Source organism: Camelus dromedarius, chromosome 3 (genome assembly GCF_036321535.1).
Source record: "Camelus dromedarius isolate mCamDro1 chromosome 3, mCamDro1.pat, whole genome shotgun sequence".
NCBI classification, from domain to species: Eukaryota; Metazoa; Chordata; class Mammalia; order Artiodactyla; family Camelidae; genus Camelus; species Camelus dromedarius.
The window spans coordinates 58,467,346-58,491,227 of NC_087438.1; the positions used below are offsets into that span (position 1 = coordinate 58,467,346).

The 23,882-nt window shown below is 37.5% G+C and overlaps 2 protein-coding genes across 6 annotated transcripts in view; one reads left to right on the plus strand and one right to left on the minus strand.

The window, feature by feature from the left end:
* The window catches only part of RASA1 (RAS p21 protein activator 1), a 98,837-nt gene extending 95,145 nt beyond the window's left edge, over positions 1-3,692 (plus strand). Inside the window, exon 25 of the mRNA XM_064482201.1 lies at positions 728-3,692. Within this exon, the coding sequence (XP_064338271.1) occupies positions 728-811 (84 nt within the window). The 3' untranslated portion in view covers positions 812-3,692. The remainder of the gene's footprint in view (positions 1-727) is intronic.
* CCNH (cyclin H) lies at positions 594-22,293 on the minus strand. 5 transcript variants are annotated; one of them, XR_010378956.1, is made up of 10 exons: positions 22,036-22,293; positions 19,702-19,824; positions 17,719-17,792; positions 16,439-16,649; positions 12,738-12,901; positions 9,626-9,696; positions 7,001-7,112; positions 4,043-4,118; positions 2,461-3,472; positions 594-1,170 (listed from the first exon to the last, which is right to left on the minus strand). XR_010378956.1 is itself a non-coding variant. In XM_031447827.2 (9 exons), the coding sequence occupies exons 1-9, from the start codon at positions 22,150-22,152 to the stop codon at positions 2,745-2,747; spliced, it is 939 nt and encodes a 312-aa protein (XP_031303687.1). In that variant the 5' UTR covers positions 22,153-22,293; the 3' UTR covers positions 594-2,744. The 5 variants fall into 5 exon arrangements, 3 of the variants coding, with proteins under 3 accessions (XP_031303687.1, XP_010990794.1, XP_010990792.1); XR_010378955.1 differs by having other exon boundaries at positions 594-934; positions 1,048-3,472; XM_031447827.2 differs by having other exon boundaries at positions 594-2,750; positions 4,058-4,118.
* Positions 22,294-23,882: the final 1,589 nt, after the last annotated feature.

Below are 23,882 nucleotides of genomic sequence, written 5' to 3' on the forward strand. Positions count from 1 at the left end.
CAAACTGTCAAACACATGAGAACTATTTGGGAAGTTTGATGGAAATATTTCAAGCTCCAGATCCAGAGGTCTGGAATGTGGCTTTAGAAACTGCCATTTTTGATAAGCTCTTCCTCAGTACTGTCACCACACTGGCCAGCTGTTTGGCAGGGACCTTGTAGAGAAGACTACCACATTGAGTTTGCTGAGTTGCTCTCAATCTGAGATACGAAAATTTTCAAGTTTTGATAATAATCTGGCTCATTCAGGTTCTAATCACTTCAGAAACTTATGCCAAATATGTGCCCTTGGGATGCATAATACCCTCCTTGCTACAGGTTTATTATATGACTTGCCTTAAAAAGTCTTAATTGGGCCAAGTTCTTCAGTAAGACTTTTTGAATATTTAAGAAAGGTATAGGAGCTGATTCAGTTTTAGGCCCAATGTTGTATTTTCCATGATTCCTTAAAGCGTTAATTGGGCTATATATAACCTGATCGCTCTTACAGGGCTTGAGATGTGTCATTTATAGTAATTCTGTCTTCACCAAAATAATATGACCAGAAATATTCAGTCAAGGACTGAATAAGCTTAAAACTGTGAAAAGTATGTATTAGAGTAGAATGCTAGTATTTTATGAATTCCTTTGAGTTCATACGGCTTTTTTCAAATCCAGGTTCCCATCCCTGAGATTTCTGACCAAGCTTTCATTTATTTACTATTTTCATACTGTTTTTCCTTGTCTAGCATGTACTGAAAAAACTTCTGGCTATAACAGAACTGCTTCAACAGAAACAAAACCAGTATACAAAAACTAATGATGTCAGGTAGCAGCCTTCGCCTCAGCATTCTGCATGGATTCAGCATGTCCAACATGGTAATTCACATCCGTATAATGTCTCCTTTGCTCTTGCCAAAAATAGCACACCTTTCCACATTCCAGTGATGTGTGAGCTATGCAAACAAAACCCAAGATTCTGCTGGTGAGTAACTGTGCCAGCAGCTTTGTAAGCTATCTGTGCAGGATATTTGCACTTTTTCCACATATGGAATTAACCTTTACCAACCTCTGAGCCTTGGTGTACAGATCACCTTTCACACAATGCTGACTGTATCTTGAACTTTGAAAATATATTTTCAGTACATCGAATTGCCAAAGTTTTGCTGTCTCTTGGAAAAAGACCTATCAACTAAGAAAAAGCATTCTGTTAAGTATAACTGGATTGCAGACTGTTCTTATTATAACTTCTTCCTGAATTAGGACTATGACCGTTTGACTGTTCAATGACTTTATTTGTATTTACAGTTTCCAGAGTTTGCCATTATAATAGGAACAATCTTTGCTGTATACTTTTTTTTTAAAAAAAATAACTGTGCTATTTCTCTTTGCTGGAACTGTTGAAAGAAAATATATAGAATCGATCTATTGCTCATCAGCTTTATTTTTTAAACATACCACTTATTTTGTTTGTTGGAATTGTCAAAGACTGTATTTAGATCTCATAATGCTTTTGATAAATGTTTACAACAGTAAATAGTTTGAGTTCAATAAGTATTATTGGTCACTATGTACTGATAAGTGCATGTTACCCATTCAGCCGTTTTATAGAAAACACCCGTAGAATGCTTTTGTTGAAAGTATGTTTCTTAATTCCAAGTTGATTTTTTAAATTATGCAAAAACCTCATCATCTACTTAACAGCTTTCCATCTTTGACCTTCTGACTACTTGTTGTATCTGCTGGATATTTAGTTTTGACTGTATAGTTTCATTTGCTTCTATATGTGTATTTTTGTGAAGTATTCACAGGGGTAAGTTAAAATAAAACTGAGGGATATCTTGAATAATTGATTACTTCTGTCTAAATACAGCTAAACATTTATTATTATTTTCTTCCTCCTTTAGGAACAGTTCAAATTTAGTACCAGAGCAAGGTCCAGGGAGAAGATGAAATGCCAGATTTTTCTTTCTGGCCAATGGTCTCTTGAGAAGTTGTGTATTTGGTAGGGGTAATAATTCTTTCCCTCCCATAATTGTGCGGGGGTGGGGGGAAGGCACACCAAAGTGGTTCGAGACGGGGATGTATTAGGGAAAGCATTTATACTTTCTAAATATCCAGGTTCCAAGAGTAACACTTTAAAATACAGGTAAAAACAAAATTTAAAAAAGGGGTAGTATAAAGTGTTAACTAATTGAGGGTTCAGTAGATTTCTGTGTAGTGTAATTTTGAGCTATTAAGGTGTATGGCGGTAAGCTAGCCCTGGAGTAGCTGCGATCCCACCTGACGAGTGAGCAGATGCTCAGCACACCCTGTGTTCCTTTTCCATCCCTCCTGCTCTGCAGCTAGACGTCCACCATAGGTATGTGACATTTGTCTCCAGATTCTAGTAAATGCCTCTGTAAACCTAAAGTCATCCTGCTTTTTATAAATTCCTGACATGCTCATCACTTAAACTGGAATAGGAAATTTGTCATTTTACCTTTGTTGGTCTTGGGTTAACTAGCTGGTCAGTGATGAAATTTTTAAAGGGGCTGGGGAGGAAAATTTTCTGCCAAAAGTGTGGACCTTGCTCTGATGCCAAACTTTAGTGACCTAAAAGAGAAACGAGAAATTGTGAACAGTTGGCAATTCTGTCTAGAGGCTGGCAACAGTGCTACTTAACCTGGGTTGCCCTGGAGGATTGTCAACTTTGGCTTCTTCCACTCCTCTTCTGAATTCTAGTCCTCTCATTCCACAATGAGAAGGAAACTAAAACCCCAAAACTCAAGCCTAAAATATAAATATAAATATAAAGAATTATTAGAGAACAATATGAACATAGTAAATATTACTCTCAAATACTAAGATGTAACTAAATGGTACCTATACTTTGTGGAAAAGTACAGCCTGGGATACACTGACAATGAGGAGAGGTATGTGTGTATCTATAAAACTTCATTTCAGAGCAATTTTCTCAGAACTCCTTCAAACCCATTTTCCAAGAAAAAAAAAAAACTTGACAGACATCCATAATTTGGTTCCAACTTAGAAACTAACATCACAGTTAAATAATTTAACAAATGTAATAGCCAATATTCCTTAGCACTTTTAAAACTGACTTACCCTTTAATAAAAAGGGTACCACAAAGACAAAACTTTTGGTACGTTTGCTTATTACATTTTGTTTAAAATATAGGTTCTATATTTTAAATTTGGCTACTATAGAAAATGATTTGATATTAGTCATGGTGGGGGCAAGATTGCCCAAAACCAGGTACTTATTCTGGCTCTTTTGAAGATGTTTAGTTTCGATAAAACTACTCTGAAAGGAAAAAAATTTAAATAACAAACAGAAAAGCTTAATATATTTTGATGCTTTTACATTATTTCATTTTTAAATAAAGTTAAATGGCCAGATATGCTTCATCCTTCTGTTGATTAGTTTTAGCACTGACAAATCAATTTCAAATGGTTTAGAGAGAATCTACCAGGTCATCATCAGTCCATTCCTCCTAAGAAGGAAAGAAAATGTCGTAAGGATAACATTATACTGAAGCATAACCAGTACTGTTTACCTTCTTGCCTGCCTTTAGAAGAATGTCCTCCCCTGCGATGCTGTTTATAGAAGATAAATAAAATGGGAAAATCTGTAGCAGTTTAACCTTATAATAATATGGCATGGTCCACCAAACTACTCCAGTGACAGGAATAAAGATTACAGTTGTGACCTTATGCCTCTGAATATTCATTTATATTTGACTTGCCAGGCTTTTTTTTTTTTTTTTTTAAGGAATCCTTGAAGATTAAAATGCAGCAAAAATTTTGCATGTATGTATATCCTTACTGCCTTCTATGGCCTTAGGAGGGATTCTTCAAGTAACTATTATACTATGACTATTTCAATACTATACACTTTCAGAACAGCCTCAGACAAAAGTGAGAAAAACTGCTGTCATAATGGACAGTGTACATAAAGGATGCCAAAAAAATTAAATTTTTTAGTACCTACACCTCTAATGCTTGCACTCTGGAACAATAAAATCTTAACATAAGAATATACAACAATAACTTGAAAAATTTACCTTTGGAGAACATACCTCCTCATGTCTGGATTTCTTTGAGACATAATCATCATCTTCATAACCTTTCCTCTTCTTCCTGTAATTAAGCCACCATCAATAAGCAATCTAATACTGGCAACAGAATCTATAAACTAGCAAGGCTATGATATACCTACAAGCCTGGATAAATGCAAAGAGATGAAGAATTATGGACAGGAAGACAGTATCTTTCAAATTACTCTTTAAATTCAATGCAATTCTTTTAAGTGGAACTTATCAATTCTGTATGTGTGTATATAAAAACTATGGCAATTAGAAGTGTGGTAGTTGTCCCTTGGTATCTGCAGGAATCAGTTCTAGGACCCCTGCCAGATACCAAAATCCATGGGTGCTGAAGTCCCTTACATAAAATGGCAATAGTACTGTCAGCCCTCTGCGCCCACAGATACGGAGTGCTTGACTGTATTAGCAAAGAATTACACAGATCAATGATCAGAGCATATAGGCAAAAAACAAAGGATATATAGGAATTTAATCTGTAATTGATTAACTAGAGAAAATTATAAAATATTTTAAGATGGCTGGTATACCAGATTACTTATTTGAACAAAAATTAATGAGATTTCTATCTCATATCAGTCACAATTCTAACTATGTTTAACAGCTGAATAAAAGGCAAAAATAAGATACATATTAATTTAGGTAAGAAAAGGTATACAAATATTAAGAGTACAAAAGACAAACTTCCTATATCACAAAGTGAAAGAAACAACAGAAGAAAATAGATGTATATGTAAGAAGATGAGTATATAAAATATATAAAGAACTACAAGAAAATAACACCAGAAAACTGGGCAGGGCAATACAAAAATGACTGTTGAACATAGAAAACCAATGCCTCCTAGTTATAGGGGAAACACAAATTAAAGTATCAACTGGATACGGATACTACCTTTTCACCCAGATCAGAGAAAGTTAAAACTGCTACTGTTAAATGTTGTACAGTATGTATGGAAACAATGAAAAATTCCATATGCACAGAGTAAAGCGTGACAAAGGTAAACACCAACTATAAGTTACCTCTCAGGTCACAACTGGGATTTGCGTTTTGGTCAAAGAGAACTTTGATTTACCTGTATTATCTGACTTTAATACTGACAATACACTACTTCTGTATTGAAAAAAGATACAAGAATTTTAAAGACCAAGGGAAAACATATTTTATCCTAAAGTAGTGCTTGTAAGTGTGGTCCATGCACCAGTGCAGGTCCATGAACCATTTCCAGTGTGCAATGAGATAAGTACAGAACCTGACTGTATGTTTAGAAACTTTTATAGCAATTATTTAATTTATGGCTGTTGAATCTAATAAAATTTAACCTTATATTTTATGTCTTTTAAATTTCATTTTCCAGTAATTTGTTGTTTGTTATATTTTACAAAAGCATAGGTCTATAATGGCTTAAAATGAATACCAACAGTCCTTTACAGACAGTTTGAGAAGCACCACTCAAGTACTCATAGATAATGCAGGACTTAACACGGTACAAAGCAGATGGTCACCTGGAGTAAGATGTCAACTCTGGCAATCAGGAATTTTGGATTATGCTTCATTCAGTTACCTAGCTAGAAGGGTAGGATCAAGGGTCTAATGCGGAGGTTGACAAAATTTTCTTTAAAAGGCCAGAAATTAAATATTTTAAGCCCTGTAGTTTGTTACAACCCAGCTCTTCTGCTACAGAGTGAAAACAGCTATACCCAATATGCAAACTAATGGGTGCATCTATGTTCCAATAAAATTTTCCAAAACAGGTACTGACCCATGGGCCATACTTTGCCAACCCCTGGTCTAAGCCCATTTCCAAATCAATGTGAGAAGATCATAATCACTGCTACAGTAATCTCATTCATTGAAGTCAACATTTTCCTTTACTTTTCTGTAAACTCTCCTTCCTTCCTCTTAGTTACCACTGAAACCCAAGAATGAAATTACCAATTTTAAGTTCTGTGCTAAGCCATGTTTCGCAGTTATAGCTACAATTTTAATAAAATAGTCCCATATTTCACACACTTCATAAGTCCTTGGATACTCCACTACAACTTTAAAGAATCTGAGTCCTGTATCTGACCTCAAGTCCTTGGAATGCTGTTTCTGGCTTCTCATGTATTATCCAGTAGCATATATTCACCAGTTATAGAGATCAAAAACAGCTCAAATGCATCTCAACTGTAAGAAGCCAGAGCTAACTCCCACTAAATTTTCTAATAAAGTTCTAAATAAAGTAGAACTTTTGAACCAGAATGCATTCCATACAAAATAGAAAATAACAGTTTCACCATTTCTATTACCTGCACAAACCCCCAACTGTTTAAACTCCTAAAAGGTTAAAGTGGATCCTTCAAATCTCAAAGCATAGAGAGCCTAAATATGGTGATTTCTCCATTCAGCCTATACATCAATGAGACATTACAGTGTTCCTTACAGCTGCAAGAAGAGAACTCACAGCACATTTTCCTACTGGTTCTGTCTTGAGTATAAAGCTTACCACTGAGAGAAAACATGCCAAGTTTCCCTACCCTAGCTAACAGAAATAAGCCTGCAACAGTGTACTTGTTCTTCAGAGAAGATAACCAGACCTACAGAGAACCCAAAGATTAAAAGGGCAAGAAAAGGTTCAGGAATTCCCTAGGAAGACTGCCCCAGGGGATTCTACAAGGAATAAAAGGACAGGACAGGGCTTGCAAGCCAAAGAACACATTAGTCATAGCAGGAAGAGAAATACACTATCAAAGCCAAATTCTTGAGTATTTTGTGCTTAATCCTGTTAGAAATGTCCACTCAAAACAAAAAAAATCTGATTTAATGGATAAGTCAGTTTCCCAGTGTGAGCAAACCTTTCCCACTTAAATGATTTAAGGACCAACCGGACACAGTGGCAGTTGTTTCTATTCCTGAGTCACCGGGTCACATCTACTCACGTAATTACGTTAAGTGCAAGCTCAGCAGAGTGACACCTCTCCAACTTCTGTTTCAGAACAGCGACTTCCTCAGATCTCGGTGGTTCGTACTTTTTCACCAAGTTTCTCATGCCTATGGGGAGATTAAAAAAAAAAAAAATTTATACCAGATAATAAAAAGGCTTGTTCTCATAAGGAAGTCAAATATTTTCCAATCTAATTTTAGGAACAAGTAACAAAACACTCTTAAAATGTGATTTTTTTTTTATCAGGTTTAATATTGTTCCACATTAAAACCCAATGACCACCACACTTCAAGGTGTAGTAGCTGCCTGCTGCTTAGCCCGTGTCATGTACAGCATGAAGATAAGCATGTTCTTACTAGTATTTTTTTTTCAAATCCTACCATTGTCACTTTTTGCTCAGTTTTTAAGTCTTCTAAAAAACCCCTACATGATTCAGTAAACATGCTTTGTTCCCTGCCACCAGCCATATTCACAGCACCCTCTCCTACAGATGGTGGGCCGAGTGTGCTGCTTACTTACAAAGGAAAACACTATTACGGAACATATGATGAAGGGAAGACGCTTAGTAAAAATGTGCCAGTGATCCTCTGCTTTAACCAAATGCAGGACCTATACAATGAAGCATCACCAGGAAAATAAAAATGTTTTCTTTAGGCTAAAAGCAAACTACTGTATCAGTGACTAAAATCACAGAAACATCCTCTACCTGGTCCATTTACAATAAACCAAAGAATATAAATCTCAAGATTTACAGGGGAATGATGAGATCCGGGGTTTATTAGCCAGCCACATGCTCCAAATGGGTGACTGACTTCATAATGCACATAATGCAGTGTTTTCAACTGAATTAATGCTTGTGACTCAACACTCTTAGGACAGTATCTTTGTCTGAAAAGTTATGAATAAAGTATCTTAATATCATTAAAGCTCAGTGTTTTATCAACAGCTAGTCTTATTTCTTATTAAAACAAGTGAACTGAAATAAAGGTACTGAAATGACATCAGTAATAAAAGCTGTCAGCTATAGAAAAGAGCATAGTGGGTTACCTTTAAGACCCTTTCTACCTACTAAATTCCCTGAACCTAGTATCTATGTCAAATCAGTTAGCTTTGGAAGTGAACCCTCTAGTGGTAAAACTGAAAACCTACAGTTTTATGATTTCATTAATCACAAACCCACGTCATTCTCAATGAAACAGGGAAGCCCTCAAGGTCATTTCAAGCAAAAAATCAAGAAATGATACTTATATGTCCTGAAGCATCTTAACTTTCGAAACATAAAACATAGAGGTACACCCATTTACTATCATCCAAGATCTACATCTTCAATCTCATATTTTATTGATTTATTCAGTATTTAAACCACAAATCCATTAATAAGACAACTGGCACAAAATTTTTTGAAAGCAAACACAACTAACTAAAGAGAAGCCTAGAAGCCACGAGCATTCAGTGTGACATGACCAAGAACACAGAATGGAGAGGACCGGCTCATCTAGCCAACTGATTTAGTGGAGGGTCTATTTGAACGCTTAAGGCAGTGTTTCTCAGCATCGATGCTACTGACAATTTGGCTGAATAATTCTTTGTTGTGAGAAGCTGTGTTAGTTTCCTGAGGCTGCTATTAAAAATTACCAAAACTTATTTAAGTAAGACTTATTAAAACATCAGACATGGATTCTCCTACAGTCCTGAAGCCTGAGAGTCTGAAATCAGTTTCAATGGGCCAAAATCAAAATACTGGCAGTGGCACTCTCTCTCTGGAGGTTTCTGTCCCAGCTTCTGGGGGCTGCGAGGATCCCTGAGCTTGTGGCCGTATCACTCCAATTTTAAAGGCCAATATCTACAAATCTCTGCTCTGTCTTCACGTTTCCTTCTCTGTGTGAAACCTCCCACTGCCTTTCTCTAATAAGGACTCTTTTGATTACATTTAGACCCTACCTGGACAGTCCAAGATAATGTCTTCATCTCAAAATCCTTACCTTTATCATATCTGCAAAGACTTCTTAAAAAATTTTTGCCATGTAAAGTAATATTCAGTTTCCAGGAATTAAAATGTGGGTACCTTTGGGGAGCCATTTCTCAGCCTACCAAGGGGCAGTGCTGTGAATTGTAAGATGTTTATCAGCTCTCTTACCTCCATGCACAAGTTGAGACAACCAAGAATGTCTGCAGACATTGCAAAAAAATCATACCCTGTTGAAAACCATGGCTTTTGTAATATCAAATAACAAAATTACTGGCAAATGACACATATTAATTAGTTGATTTATCTACAAAATAAAAGTTTCAAATTTAATTAGCCTTTTGTTCCTTTAGATCTTTTGCAGTGCCCACCATATTTGGGTACTTTAAAAGAACCATGTTTTGAATCTCAACCCTTGCTGAATCTGATTATATTTTCACTTTTCCTAAAAGTTCTGTATATGTGAAAACTACTTCCTTTCATGTACCTTCTATTTGTTCCTCCTCAATGTACCCTTCATGCCTCCATGATAAGTAACTCAATAAAAGTCTAATCTAAACAACAATCTATATATTATCTCAAGGTGAATACCAAGATGTTATTGATTTAGAGAAAGTAGTTTTGTAATAGAACATTTTATAAAGTTTTACTTACTTTTCATTATGTCTAGTAACTGTGACAAGGAAATTCTGTTCTCCTTCAGCATCAGACTTTCTGATAAATAACTAGCAAAGAAAGGAAAAAAGCTTTAATATACTGAACACATACAGAATCTTGAGAAATAGGATATCATAAATTATTTTCCTCCATGTTCATTTCATCAAGTTCAATTTTTAAATAAATTTACTTTGAAATTGTTAAATAACAGTACTCTGAGCTGCACAAAACTATAGTCTGAAGGATTTACTACAACTTAGATTAAAAAGATGCTTAATGTTCAAATTAATTTATGTAAATTCTGTAATATATTCAGAGGGAAAATGATATCAAACTAACACTAGCGATACTCAATACTTTCAATGTTAAGTGTTTAATATATATACCTTATGAGTCTAACCTCACTGTACAGATGAGGACTCTGAGTCCGAGGGACAGACAAGTTATGAATAAAGTCAGGCAGCATCTGGGCTGGAACCTGGCACTAGGAAGGATTCTCTCTCCCCTTACTATCAAGTCCAGGTTACCTACAGTTGCTCTTCTTGAAACTAACAGGTATTCAAACGAGAAAGAATATCACCCAATGCTTTATAAGTCTATTACATCTTTTTTGCATCAAGTCCAAAGCAAAGGTGTTAATACTTTCCCATAAATGAATATAAAGCCCAATCAGCTGTTTTTTTGGAACCAATAATATGAAAATAATTTCTATATTTTATTTTTTAGTTACTCTGAGTTTTTTTTTAATACTTGAACTTGATCTATAATTGATAAAAGCCCAAGTGAACAGATTCTCAAGGCAAAGTAAGCTTTCAAACATGAATGTAAAAAATTTTCTCTTGAATGACAAAGTTACACAAATTAGACAATTCTTTCAGAAATTTTGTTGCTATATGTCTCTTAAACCATTTACAGATTATTTAAATTATATTACAAAGTTCTGATAACTAACTTTGCTATTACATATTCATCATCTGTTGTGGGAATTCATTTTAGATATGGAGATCAGTAACTCCCTTAACAACTGATACATTTCTGGTTACAAGTAATTCAAAATAACAATTAGTTTTTCCCCTTTCCCTTTTCTCCCTAAACTCCTCACACTTTTGGCACCTTTTTTTGTTTCTTTTCATTCTTTCTTTCCACTTCTTAAGCTTACAAGTCATACAATTGGTTCTAAGAGTGAGCTGACCAGACTTTTCACCTCTGTGAAACTTTTTAAAGTTAGCAGCTCTTACTCTCAATCCTGAATTTGAATTTTAATGTTTTGATTTTTTAAAAAAAATCCTTAGACAAGCAAGAATTACCTAAGAAGTCAAACTAGGAGATAAGAAATAAAGCTCTAAATCCAATGAAAAAGAAAAAACCCCAGAACTAACAACAGAACATCCAATGAGTAGTAATCTAAACTCATCAGTAAGAATATAATAGCACAAGGACTTCCCCTTTTGAAATCAGTAATGAATGTAAATGCAATTTCTACATATTCCAAAAGCAGTAAAAGAAGTCACAAGTTAAAAAAGATTTGAAAGCATTTCCTCACAGAAAAAAAATGCCCAAATGTCTATGGTCCCTGGGAGTGTAACAGAAGTGTATTTGATTTGCAATGAGCCTAAGGTACCACAATTTCACTTTCACCTGCGTATCAGAAATTATAACTAATTAAACTTCTAAGATGAAATAAACTCTAATTTGGACCTTGGGATGCTTCATACTTTTCTGCTGATGTAAGAACAATCACACCATTGGAGAATCTGCATATACACTGTGTAAGATACAATGCTTCAACAGTATAAGCAAACATTTGGTTGTTTGAACTGTGGAAAAGAGGCTTTCTTCCCTTAAGAGAATGGAAGCTCCACACCCACAAACTTGGTGGATATCAATTATTTGTACGGCTGTGCTTCCTAGCTAGAGAGAGGATTTAGCTTGTTCATTCTTACACTCTGGCAGTACAGTACAGTGCATGGGACACACAAGGCACTCAATAAAGGTTTGCTTAGTACATAAACGAGGTGTAGATCACTTTGGGATGAAATGTATATATTTATATACAGTTGGTGAACTGTGTTTGGAGAGGGGCAGCATACCACAAATTAAAACAAATATAAGCTCACAATCCCTTATCTTGGATTTGTTTTGAAATTCAGAATTGTTCATGTGTTAGAAAGGTACATGGTATATATATCATGGAATATGAAATACTTCGATGATGTTTCCAGGCAGAATCCTGTAATCTGTAATAGTAATATTTCTGCAAGAAAACCTAAAAATTGTCCCATTAAGTTGAATAAAGACTAAATCACATCTGTTCTTGTTTCCTGCCACCGTATCATTGCATTCTGAAATTACAGATAAAGGATTACATGCATGTAAAACAGTTTAAATTTAGCAAGTTTTATCATCTTTCCTCAACTATTTCCAGGAATGAAATTAAGCAGAACTTCAAAGGTCATAAAGAAATTAAAGGTAAAAATTCAGAAAGTCTTAATTTACTGCTAGCCTGTGCTTCAGTTAATTATAAATAAATATATTTAATCAATCTGTGAGCAAGATATTATTGTCAGAATCAAGTGAAATTTAATTCATGTCAAGTGCTTATCACAGAGCCTGCTTCTCAGTGTGCATTTATGTATCAGCTATGACTCTCTATAGCTCAACTGAAGTTCATTTGAAGTTCATTTGAAGTTCACTAGCGCGTTATTCATTCAATAAGTCTCTACCGAATTCCATGTGCCACACATGCTGCCCAGCAGACTAATGATAAAACAAGGCATACGTACTTGCTACACTCAAGTGGCTTACTAGTTCACAAACCTCCTCAATTTGCCATATACTGAAAGCTGTATCCGTCTTTTGAGGATCACCTGGATTTACTTCTACTTCAGTCATAAATGGATCTTCTTAGCTTAAAAATATCTTACTCACATTTTAAAGGTTTCCTTAAAAAGTGATTCCATTTCTTCCCTCAGTTGCCCTCACCAACCCTCAACCACGGGAGATAGAAAGGACTACAGTCACAAAGGGAATCTTACTGAAAAACTCAGGACTCTGGGAAGGAATAAACTGAGTGACTAAGTGTGATCTGAGTTAAAACACAAATTAATACCTTTCCATACTAATTCCAGCTCTGGATGCACTAGACAGAATGGCAGTCAGGGCAATCTGAGAAGGTGTGTATAAAAGGGGAGCATCCGTCAATGCAACTCTATTAAGGAAGTCATCAGTGGTTTTCCTCAAAACCTCTGGATTCTCCAACATGGGATAGCGAGTCTAGAAAGAAAGTTTGCAAATGTTATCACTTCTGAGGGCTTAATGGAGTATTAAAAGCACAAAAATATTTATATAAACCAGAAAGTGCTGAACACAGGATACTTTTTCAAAGTGTTAATTCCTTTTCTATACCCCAGCAACAACAAATAATCTTTCCATGTAAGTTCTGTACTCAGCATCAGACTACCAAAAGTATGGTCACTAAATTTTGTATGTTTTAGGAATCTTTTACTCAATGGCTTTCAAACTTTTTAAAATACAACCTATTAATAAGAGATAAATGCTTAAAGATAATATATCTAAGGTTCCCAGTATAGTACTTGGCACTATACTGATTTATGTTAACCCCTCTCTTTGTCCTTTACAACTGAGAAGGAAGGGGGAGGGCGGCTCTAAGAGATTCAACTGGGTGTGAAATCTGACCTAAGAAATACATGTTCCCAGGTAAATGCTCCCCAGGCAATCCAGGTGATTCAGCTTTAAGACCACATTTAAGAAACAAAGCACCACATCATTTTGATTTGAAATTCCTTCTACTTAAAGTTTACTTTTGGGAAGAAGTAAATGGAAATGAATCCTGGTTTCATTACAGAATTATTTTTAGTATATGCCCAAGAAATATGGACGACCCTCTATTTCCCAACAATTCTTATCCTTTAAGATGAACCCTAAATCCTAACCCTTCAGATATATTTCAAATATCCACATTCAAGTCCCAAAGCACTATGAAATCATTTCGATACTCTGAAACAAAACAGCCAGTCATTTGTACAGTCACACCCAGGCTTGTCATTATTCCCAAATGCCTGCTGTCTGACACGACAAATCTGACATCCCACTCTGACCACAGTGCTCCCTTTCTCAGTATGGACATTTGCTCAAGCACTCCACAGCTGTTCTTTAACTTCTTCCTCAGAACCTTGGCTTCCTTACCCCTATACTTGCTCCTACTCACTGGTGTCCACTGGTCCTCATTTCCCTCTTGAATTCCCTGCCCCAATATGCTGCCAACTCATTTCCAGCCAAACTTCAATAGTGGCTGAATTAACCATCCTTCTGCTTTGCAACTATACCCAGATTTCTGGGTGTGGCTAGAGAAAACAATACAACCAAGAGGTCTGATAATATTACTATAAATTCAAGTTCACTGACCTCAAGCAAGGCTCTCAGTACTGCTTAGCTATGGTAATATCCCACAGGAAATGTTTTCTCCCATTTTCTATGATTATACGTTAAACATTTTCTACCCATCTCAACATCTTTGATAATTCTCAGAAACTCCACTGCTCTCAGAAAATGATCTCCGCTGCTAACAAAAACACTATTTCCCGCCACCACCAAATCCCCAGGCATAACACTACCCTCCCCCATGCTCTCCTCTTCCCCTGTTAAGAGCCAATTCTTCTACCTCACTTTGAATTCCATGCCAGGTCCTCCTACCAACACTCCAAAGAAAAACTCGAGCTACACATTTCCCATGGAGCGTTCTCTACTAGCTCTCCACATCAGTTTCTTCCACAGAACAAGATGCAACCAAAACTGGCCTTTTTTCTATTTCTAGCAGTTCCTCCATCTCTTCAATCATCCCGTCTTCTTTCTCCACTTCAAAGACAACCTGTTTAATCCAAGTTGTATACACTCGTTTTCTTACCTTCTATTTATTCCCCAACCAACTCCAACCTGCCTTCTTCCTCCACACTCCCCGGAGACTAACTTCACCAAGATCACAAATCACCTTTCTGGCACTAAATCCAGCAAACATTATTCATCAACTTTTCCTTTGCCTGAACTCTGAGCAGGACTGGAGAGCTGCCCGTGATCATCTTCATAACGTATTCTACTTTCCTTCTGCAAAAGATCCTACCTCTTTGGATACTCTTCAGTCTTCTTACTACCTCCTTATGTTTCTCTAGTTACCCTTTTAATGGTCCTTATGGACAATCTACTTTAAATCTTCCTGGGACAATGACCCCCAAGCCTGTACCTCCAGTCTAGCCATCTTCTCTGACCTCCAGACACAAATGGTTTACCAACCTAAATGCCTTGTGCACAATGGAAACTCATCATGACCCAAAGCAAATTCACCAACCCCCCTCCTCTCCATCATCAACAAATCTCTCCTGTGCCAGTGTTTCCTGTATCAGTAAGTCTAAGTGTATCACCATCTACTTATATGATCAGGCTAGAAATCTGGGGCTTCTTCCTCTGTCTTCACCTTCTATAGGCAATCATTCCTCAAGCGCTACTGATTCTGCCTACTATCTCTGAAGACCACGCAGCTCTCTCTGCACCTACTGCCACTACATGAGACAAACCAACCACCATCTTTTTGCCTGAACTCCTCCAACAGCATCCTAATTGGTATCCCTTCATCCATTCTAATCCATTCTCCACATTATGCCTGACACATAGATGTGCAATAAACATCTGATGCAGACTGAGGCATAAGCCTGTCAACATGTTTTTTAAAGCTGCGAACCTAATCATGCCACTCTTCAGAATTAAACCTTTCACTGGCTTCCCACTGCTCCACTCAAAATCCTTAACGTCACTTCCACAGTCTGGACTCTGCCTTCTACTCAGGCAGCTCTCCATGGCAGCCTTCCCCTGTATCTCTGAGTTCTGTTAGGTTCTTAGTATGCCATGGTTTCTTAAACCTGGGCCTTTAACCAGAGAAGTCTCTCTGAATGGGATATTCTTCTCCCACCTAATTCCTACCCTTGCTCTGAATTTCACTTTAACTTACACTTTCTCAGACCTGTCTTCCTTTCTCTCAATCTGCTATCTCCTTTTTAAGTACCCTCTTCTTTCCCTTTCTGCTAACACTTAGCACACTGAATACATAACTCTCTCCTATTAGACTGTAACCCCTATAGAGTTGAGGCTGTTCCTGTCTTCTTTTTGACTACAGCCTCAAGCATGATGTTTAGCATAGAGAAGGTACCCGAATTTCACCACTCAAGATGAATGAACCATTTTCTGACTTCTGTTTCACTTTACTCACACTACCTAAGCCTTCTTTCAGGGCCAAAACAATTCAAGTTGCTTTTGTCAATGTTCTGACAAAACATTTTATTTACTTTTGGTTTTGATGCCTACATATTGATTTCAGTTCACAAAGCCTTAAAAATAGAAGTCGCTTACCAATCTTCTAGTTTAAAATTAAGAATTTTGTATGGTTTTTTAAGTGAGATCCATGACTTCAAAGTCAGAATTATCTCAAGTCTTTAAAAGCATTATTCTAAACGCACAATGGTCCTCATCACGGTCTCTGCACCAGTATTTGCAGGTCTACTAAATCAGAAGCTCAGGAGCTAGAGCCCGACAACTGAAGTTAACAAGCTCTCCAGGTGATTCCAACATGCATTGACGTCTGAGAACTACTGCCCTAGAGGTCTTGGCCAAACTCACATTTCAGCAAGCTCCTGTTGTAACAACTAGGAACATCATAAGTCATAATACATTTGGCTTATTTTGGTTGAATAACAATAGCAAGGGAGTACACTCTACCAGTTCACTTTGTATCAATAAGATTACCTTTAAATCAATGAGAAAGCCTTCAAAGGGTCTATAAGGATTATGGACAATAAGGTGGAAATTAAGTTGCTGTATAAGAAGTAGTTCATATTCCAAAATCTGCTCGAGTGCCTTCTCTTGTCCAAGAGGACTCTCCCGCAGATTTCCAACAAACTGTGGACTAGAAACATTGAATTCATCTACTTTGCAGGCCAAAAATGCACAAGTGAGCCTAGAGGGAAAAAAAAGGCGGAGGGAGATGTATTTACTTTGAGAAATAACTACATATTTCTCGAAGTATATTCTAAAATTGCCTAATATTCACAAATTACTATGCTAGACATCTCAGGAAATCGGTTAAAAAGAGTTTCATACACTTTTTATCTGTAAGGAAACTATAAAATTAGATTGAACTGTATAATATTCCCACAGCATTCAACTATTATTGACTTAATGGCAGTTTCATATAGTACAGCCTAAATATTTGGAAACACAAAATTACTGAGGAGTAACGGTACCCTGCATCATGAAATGTAGATGGAAGAGAAAAAAATGTAACAGTACACACATATGTATCATATGAGCCTGGGAAGAAAGGTATATTAAAGAAACACTGTGGAAAGCCATTAAGTGGAAGTCTCCAAGGGCAGTTAAATAGGGGATTATTACGTCAGGAATAAACCTGTGAAACTTCATGGCTACCACATAAACTTCATAGTGAGAAACTGGTACTAAAATTACCACAAAAATTGAGATTCAAAGCAACAAGGGCCTGACCTAGGCTGGTAGAAACAGGAATGAAAAACAGAAAATATCTGGGGACAATGTGATTGACAGCAAGCTCTTTAATGAGTCTCATACTTATTTCATCTTTATCTTTAAAGATAAGCATAGGTGTGCTTAGTAGAGAGCAGAAACACAACAGACCTCTATTCAAGTGAAATGAATATGGACTCTAGGACTTGTAAACTACCTAGATATAGAGGGAGAGGAGTTACCATCAATGATTCTCAGTCAGAGCAACTGGGAGAAGAAAGGTGCGACTAATGGAAAGGAATATTAGGGAAGCTAGTTTGAGAAAACAGAATCTGAATTTGGACAAGTTCAAATTCAGATGCGATCAGTATTACACTGAAGGAAGTATTATACAGCTATATTAAGGAGCATAAGGAGGGATCTTAAGTTCAGAATAGATAACAAGTTTAAATTATTCCATTAGGAAGTCATTTTTTCATACACACATGCTCAAATAGTATAAAGGTCTTCTTAAATGAAAATCAATAAATTAGACTTATACTCACATTATTATCCGGGGGTGATATTCCATTATGGAGTTATTAAGATAAAAACGCTTGAAATACATACAAGCCGTACCCTAAGGTTAAAAACATATACATTTTCAGAACCTATTCGCACATACAAGTTAAATTTTGTATTTAAAAAAAAGTTTTGTTTCTTTGAGAAAGTCACCAGCACAAAATAGCATAACTTGTTAATTCTTCTTAAATCAAAATAAACTGATGAATTACTATAGAAGCACCACAGCCAAAAGACCCTTTGTTGTACTTCCTCACTCACTCTGGGTTATCCTTCCTGTGGTAATTGGCTTACTTTAAAAAAAAAATGTGTTTATTTTATGCAAGTATGGATATTCGTATAATACATATATAAATGACCATAGCTTACTCAATCTTGTAAAATACTGACAGAATAACATGATCAGGGCAATAAGCCTTCTTTCTAAATTCACTCAGGATCTGTGATATAACTGTGAAAATTGCTGCCAAACTAAACAGCAGAAGCAGAATCCACAATTTATGACTGCATTCCAGGTGCCAGACTCTGCCAAATACAAAACTATCTTGTTTAAATTCTTCTAACAGCTTGGTGAAGTACTGCTATTTCTACAGAGAAGGAAACTGAGTATCAGTGAGGTTAACTGACTTGAGCAAGGTCACACATCTAATAAGAGACAGGGCTGGATTCAACCAAGACTGGCCTCTACTTTTAACCACTCTGTCATTGGGCTAGTACCAATGAAATAAACAGGATGGAAAAAGAAAATTTCTCTTTAAAAATTTTAAAAGTTTAGTTTTTGCCATTTTATATTAAAAAAACCCCAAAACAATCATGCTGTATAAAGACAAATTCCACAAAGAAGCTCACTCAAGGATTCAGTCTCTTCATCTGAAAAGATCACTTAATCCTACTACTTCACGTTATAGTTCTCTTATCAGAAAAGTCTAGGACCAAATCTGGACACAGAAACTAATCCAAGTGCACCTAAAATTCTTCATGAATGGCATCTCTTAGATGCAGGTCCAGTTAAAAAAAAAAAAGAAAGAAAGAAAGAAAAAAGAAAACATTATGAATACTTTTGGACTTGATATTTTCAATATACTTCAGTTTTTGCAACTATAAAAATGAAGATTACTTCCTAGGTCATTCTCTATCAGGCCATAAATTATTCACTCTGTGTAACTTTAAAACGTATGATCAACTTTCACTGAAGACAAGACTTTCATATTTGATCTTCACAACAAACCTGTGAGACAATGAAAATTATTTTATACTCCTTCTTCCTTTTTTAAAAATCTTTCTGCTTTTTAATCTCAGCTTATCTTCTATAAACAATACACATAATAGGAACAATTACAAGGACAGTGTGTACAAATTCATATAGCCAAAAAGTTCTAACTACTTCTCTCCTCACCATTACCTCTCCACCACACACACACATACACACAAATAGGGTTCTCAGAACCATACATATGAAACAACCACAAGTTTTTACCCAGAAATAAATTTCCAGCTTCTACTACTCAAAGTTTCAAAGTTTCTTATACCATGAGTTTCAGCTGAGGCATATGATTACAAATGACAAATGAATGCATTATTTCAACTGTGTGTGACAGAGTTGAAAAAGCACAGGTCTATGTTCTGGTCCCAGTTCCACTAATCATTAATAATTGAGAACCTTGAAGGAAAGTCATTTGATTTTTGTCTTTCTCTATAAAATGAGGATGTCATGCCCTGCCTAAAAGACTTAAAAATTCCTTTGATATGAGATGATTCTTGAAATACTTTGTAAGATTCAATGTAGGAATTCATAATTTAAGGCATTTATATATGTGATAAGAACTTACATACATAAAATTATATATTTATATAACTAAGGTACATTTTTGAGTAAAGTGAATAGTAAACTAAGTTACAAATTTAGAAGAGGTCAGATTTCAGAAGTTAGCTAAAGGACATTATACTCCATCACTATGACAACTTACCACAACAGACCTTGGCATTGCTGGTCTAAACACCGAACAGAATTCCAACAATCTTTTCTCGTAGTATTTGCAGAGCGTCATTTCTTCATTGGGCTCAAGAAAGACTGGGTCATTTGGAAGAACCTTTGCATCAGAAGTTACAACAAAAGTTCAATAAATTAAGATAATCTTGAAATATTTCTCCCTGTCCAGATTAAAATCTAGTTTTTATCTCCAACCAAAGAGAAATATACCGCATCTCATTTTCTCTTTATAGAATTTCAAATTATTACACAAAACTGCTTTTAAGAAACTAATAAACTAAAACTATACCATAATTGCATAATTTCTCAGAATGTCAGCAGGATATTTGCTTCACTACGGTATAAGCAATCATGACAGAGAAAAGTGTGCATCTATGTTCACAGGTTTGATGTCATTATTTATAAATCAAAAAAAAGATACACGTTGTCAAGGGTTGGAAAGCTTTCAATATCCCTTTCTCAGACAGTTATTAAGTTACACAGGTTGAAATAGAAATTAACAAGTGTCTCAAGGATAATTCAGACCCTTAACACAATACCTCTTACCCACCTTTGTAAGATCCCTACAGGATACACTAGATGGTCAATAAATACTTCAGTTTTACAATGAATATCTACTTGGTGCTGTTGTTGGTTTAATTATGATTGCCAAAAAAGGTCTGTTGAGTCCTAACTCCCAGTAGCTCAGAATGTGAGGAAATAAGTTTTCTGCAGATGTAATCAGTTGAGGCCATAATGAAGTAGAATGGGTACCTAACTCAGTAAGACTGGTATCTTTGTAAGAAGAACATGGGAAGATAGAGACACAAGGAGAACACTATATAAAGATGAAGACAGACATTGGAGTCAGCTGCCACAAGCAAAGAACACTTGGGGTTACCAGAAGCTGGAAGAGAAAGGATCCTCCCCTAGAAGCTGCAGAAAGCACAGCTGGGCCAACACCTTGAGTTCAAACTTCTAGCCTCCAGAACTGTAAAACAATAAATTTCTGTTGTTTTAAGCCACCCAGTTTGTGGTAATTTTTTAACAGCAGTCCAGAAATTACCACTAACACAGGTGCTAGTTTCAGAGACAGCACGGCTGTCTAGAAGGAATGCTAGAACTAGATTCAATGGGGTCAAATCCTGGCTCTCCCACTTACTAACAATGTAGCCTTAAGTTCTTCAACCTCTCTGTACCTGTTTCCTCAGATGTAAAGTAAGGATAATGACAGCATCTACCTCATGGGGTAGCTGTGAGGATAAAGTCCGTTAACACTCGCTAAATGCTCACAACTTAGCATTTTTTTTGTGTGCAGCACAAAAATAAAGTGATACGAAATAGAGATGAGTTAAAGGTAAAGAGACATCAGTACCAACAGGTCTTACATGGAATACCTGCTAGAGGGAAACTTGTGCTGGAATGGATGATGGAGTTTTTGTGGTGCTTGCGAGAGATTAAACCGAACGGGGGGAGGGGGAGTTATAACAGGACAGACGTGGCTACCAGGCCAAAACCCAAACCATGTGTGGTCAACATGTGCTAACGGTTTATGCTAACGGTCTCTCATCCCCTTGCCTCCAACCTGCCCCATCCAGTCAATCCATTCCTTCCCAAAAGGCTCCTTCTAGAACAGAATCTGGTAAGATTACTTTCTCATTTAAAATCTTTCAAAGATTCCCCATCCCTCCACCACAAAGTTCAAACTCCTTACTTCCGCTTACAAGTTCCCTGTTTACCTTTTCCAGCCTTCCACCCACAGGTACTGAGCTTCCGCCACAATCATGAGCATTCCACTGACCAGCCCTGCAACTTCTGACCTCCTACGTCGCACCTGCGGCTCTGTCCGCCTGGTAAGTCCTTCCCCATCTTCTCCACAACAGCCACTAAGAAAAGCCTCCCCTCCACTACATTAACATACTACAACGTGTCCTCTTCGCTATGTCACTGGTTATTTGTCTGTCTGACACTCCACTACGGGGGTGGATGGCCTTTCCATCTCTGTATCCACAGCACCTGGCAAGGTGCTCGTTGTTATTAAATATAGCACACTCCCTGCCGAGGAGGCAGAAACCCGTGGAAGGGAGGTCCTGGGGGAGGAGAACCGACAAGAGTTTACAGAGCCAGAGGGGTGGAGGCGGGGTGAGGCGGCGGTGGGGATGAGAAGGGGGTGAGGCGGCGGCAGCCGGGTGAGGAAGGGGTGAGGCGGCGGTTGGGGGTGAGGAAGGGGTGAGGCGGCGGTGGGGGGTGAGGCGGAGGGGTTAAGCCGGGAGTGAGGGCGGGAGCACGAGGTGGGGCACAGGGAGCGGGGCGCGGCAGCCCGAGTCCTCACCTTCCCGTTCGCCACTACTTTGCATCTGAATTTGCGGTTGGCGTCTGCCCGCAGTCGCGCCAGCTGCTCCTCGCTGCCGAAAGTCCAGTGCCGCTTCTGGCTACTGTTGTGATACATCCTGAAGTCGCAGACCGGGCCCAGAAAGTCTGGAGAAGACCGCGAGCCGCACAACACCGCGGTGTGAAGCACCTAAGCAACCACCACAACCTCGCGGAAGCCGGAGTCTGGCTGGACGGCCGGCGCCGGCGCCGGCGCGCTGACGTCAAATTCACGTGGTAATCCCGTCCGCACTCGCGTTTCTGGCGCGGACCATGAGGGGACGCCTCCGGGGCCGTGTGGCCGCCCCGCCCGCTACGCGAGTGGGCGTGGCCTTCAGACACGCTCCTCCTTTCCGTGAGCCTCCGCCCTTAACCACGCCCCTTCCTGGAAGGATTTAAAGGAGAAGTGGCAGGCAGGGGTGTCCAAAAGAGAAGTAACTTGAGGCTGTGTGGAGACTAACGTAAACAATTCACATCGGATTATCAGAAGTGAGGAAAGGATTTGGGAGGATGTCAAAATCCTCCCTATAAGGAGGGTGTTCAGAGGAGGCCTCACTGAGAAGGTGACGTTTGAGCAAAGACTTGAAAGAGTTGGGAGAGCAGGGGTACTTATCATGTGTGGGTCATCTTGGGGCAGCTGGAACAGACAGGGTCCCAACAGAAGAAATCCTGGCTCTTTTAAGAGTGAGCCTGGGGCACTACCAAAATTCTCGGACTCAGGGAGACTGGAACATGGGTGGAAAACTAGAGGCAGTGCATGTGTATTTTTCTTTACTGTTCTGACACTAATATGTCCCTATCTGTTCTTTTTATGGGCCTTTCCCCCTCTGGTTCTGTTGATAACTAGCCAATCCTTTCCCCCAATTTCTATCTCTAAAGCCACTATGTATGATAGTTTTAGATTTTCTTGAGATTCCCATCTTTATTACTGCCCCCAAGGGAGCCTTTCAATAAGCTATTATTAACACTTAAGACATGAATGTTTTCCTACTACTAGTGCTTTCAAAATTGTATTTGAGATACAAAATTTACATTGATTACAAGAGCCTTTACTGGTTTTGATATTTGTCCTATTTAACCATCTTATTCTCCTGTGCATCATACATTGGGTTAGAAAGATGAATTTACCTATAGCAAATTTTTTTAAAAAAACAAAGAAAAAATGGAGTTAAGATGATGCGATACAGAGAGCTGGAAAGGCCACACAGGTAAAAGAAGGTGGCAGGGTATCACTAACTCTGCTTCCAGTGAAAATAAGTTTAAAGGCTTAAGAAAGAGAGCTTTTTCTTCTTTTTCATTTGGTTGGGTGCTGTTGAGGGTAGACTTTGCCAGGTATTTGAATTCCTCCTCAAACTTAAACCATTTGTAGTTTTTAACTTTGGAGATCCAGACACTCCTTGAACATATGTTGGTAATTTGGACTAGTAAATTGGGTAAGAAAAAGAGAAAAAAGGAGAAAATATGATGTTAAGGAAGGACATGGCAAGTTACAAGTCCAATGTATTGGGAGCATCCTGAAAGAGTCTATAATGGAAAGAATAATTTCAAAGGAAAAACAGAAAGGCAGGAAAAGTGCTGTAGATAAATGAATGTATGTATAAAATCTTAGAACTATGATGGTGATGTCTAACATGTCAATTCTTTTTATTTTGTTTTTCTGAAAAGCATTTGACAATTCCTTTAGTTTCATGCAAAGGGAAATAAAAATGGGCATTTGAGAGAGATGCCAGAACACGATTTCCACAGGGATAAGAGTAAAATTGTTGTGTCATAGTTCATTAGGAAGACAAATATGAAAACCTGGTGTTG

Bases quoted from the DNA above. Each gene is read 5' to 3' on its own strand.
- CCNH (XM_010992490.3), bottom strand. From the start codon at position 22,152: ATGTATCACAACAGTAGCCAGAAGCGGCACTGGACTTTCGGCAGCGAG. The intron at 16,650-17,718 runs GTGAGTATAAGT...TTTTCCCTCTAG, and splicing joins TATCACCCCCGGATAATAAT to GCTCACTTGTGCATTTTTGG. The intron at 4,119-7,000 runs GTGAGTAGATGT...GCTTAATTACAG, and splicing joins CTTGCACTTAACGTAATTAC to GAAGAAGAGGAAAGGTTATG.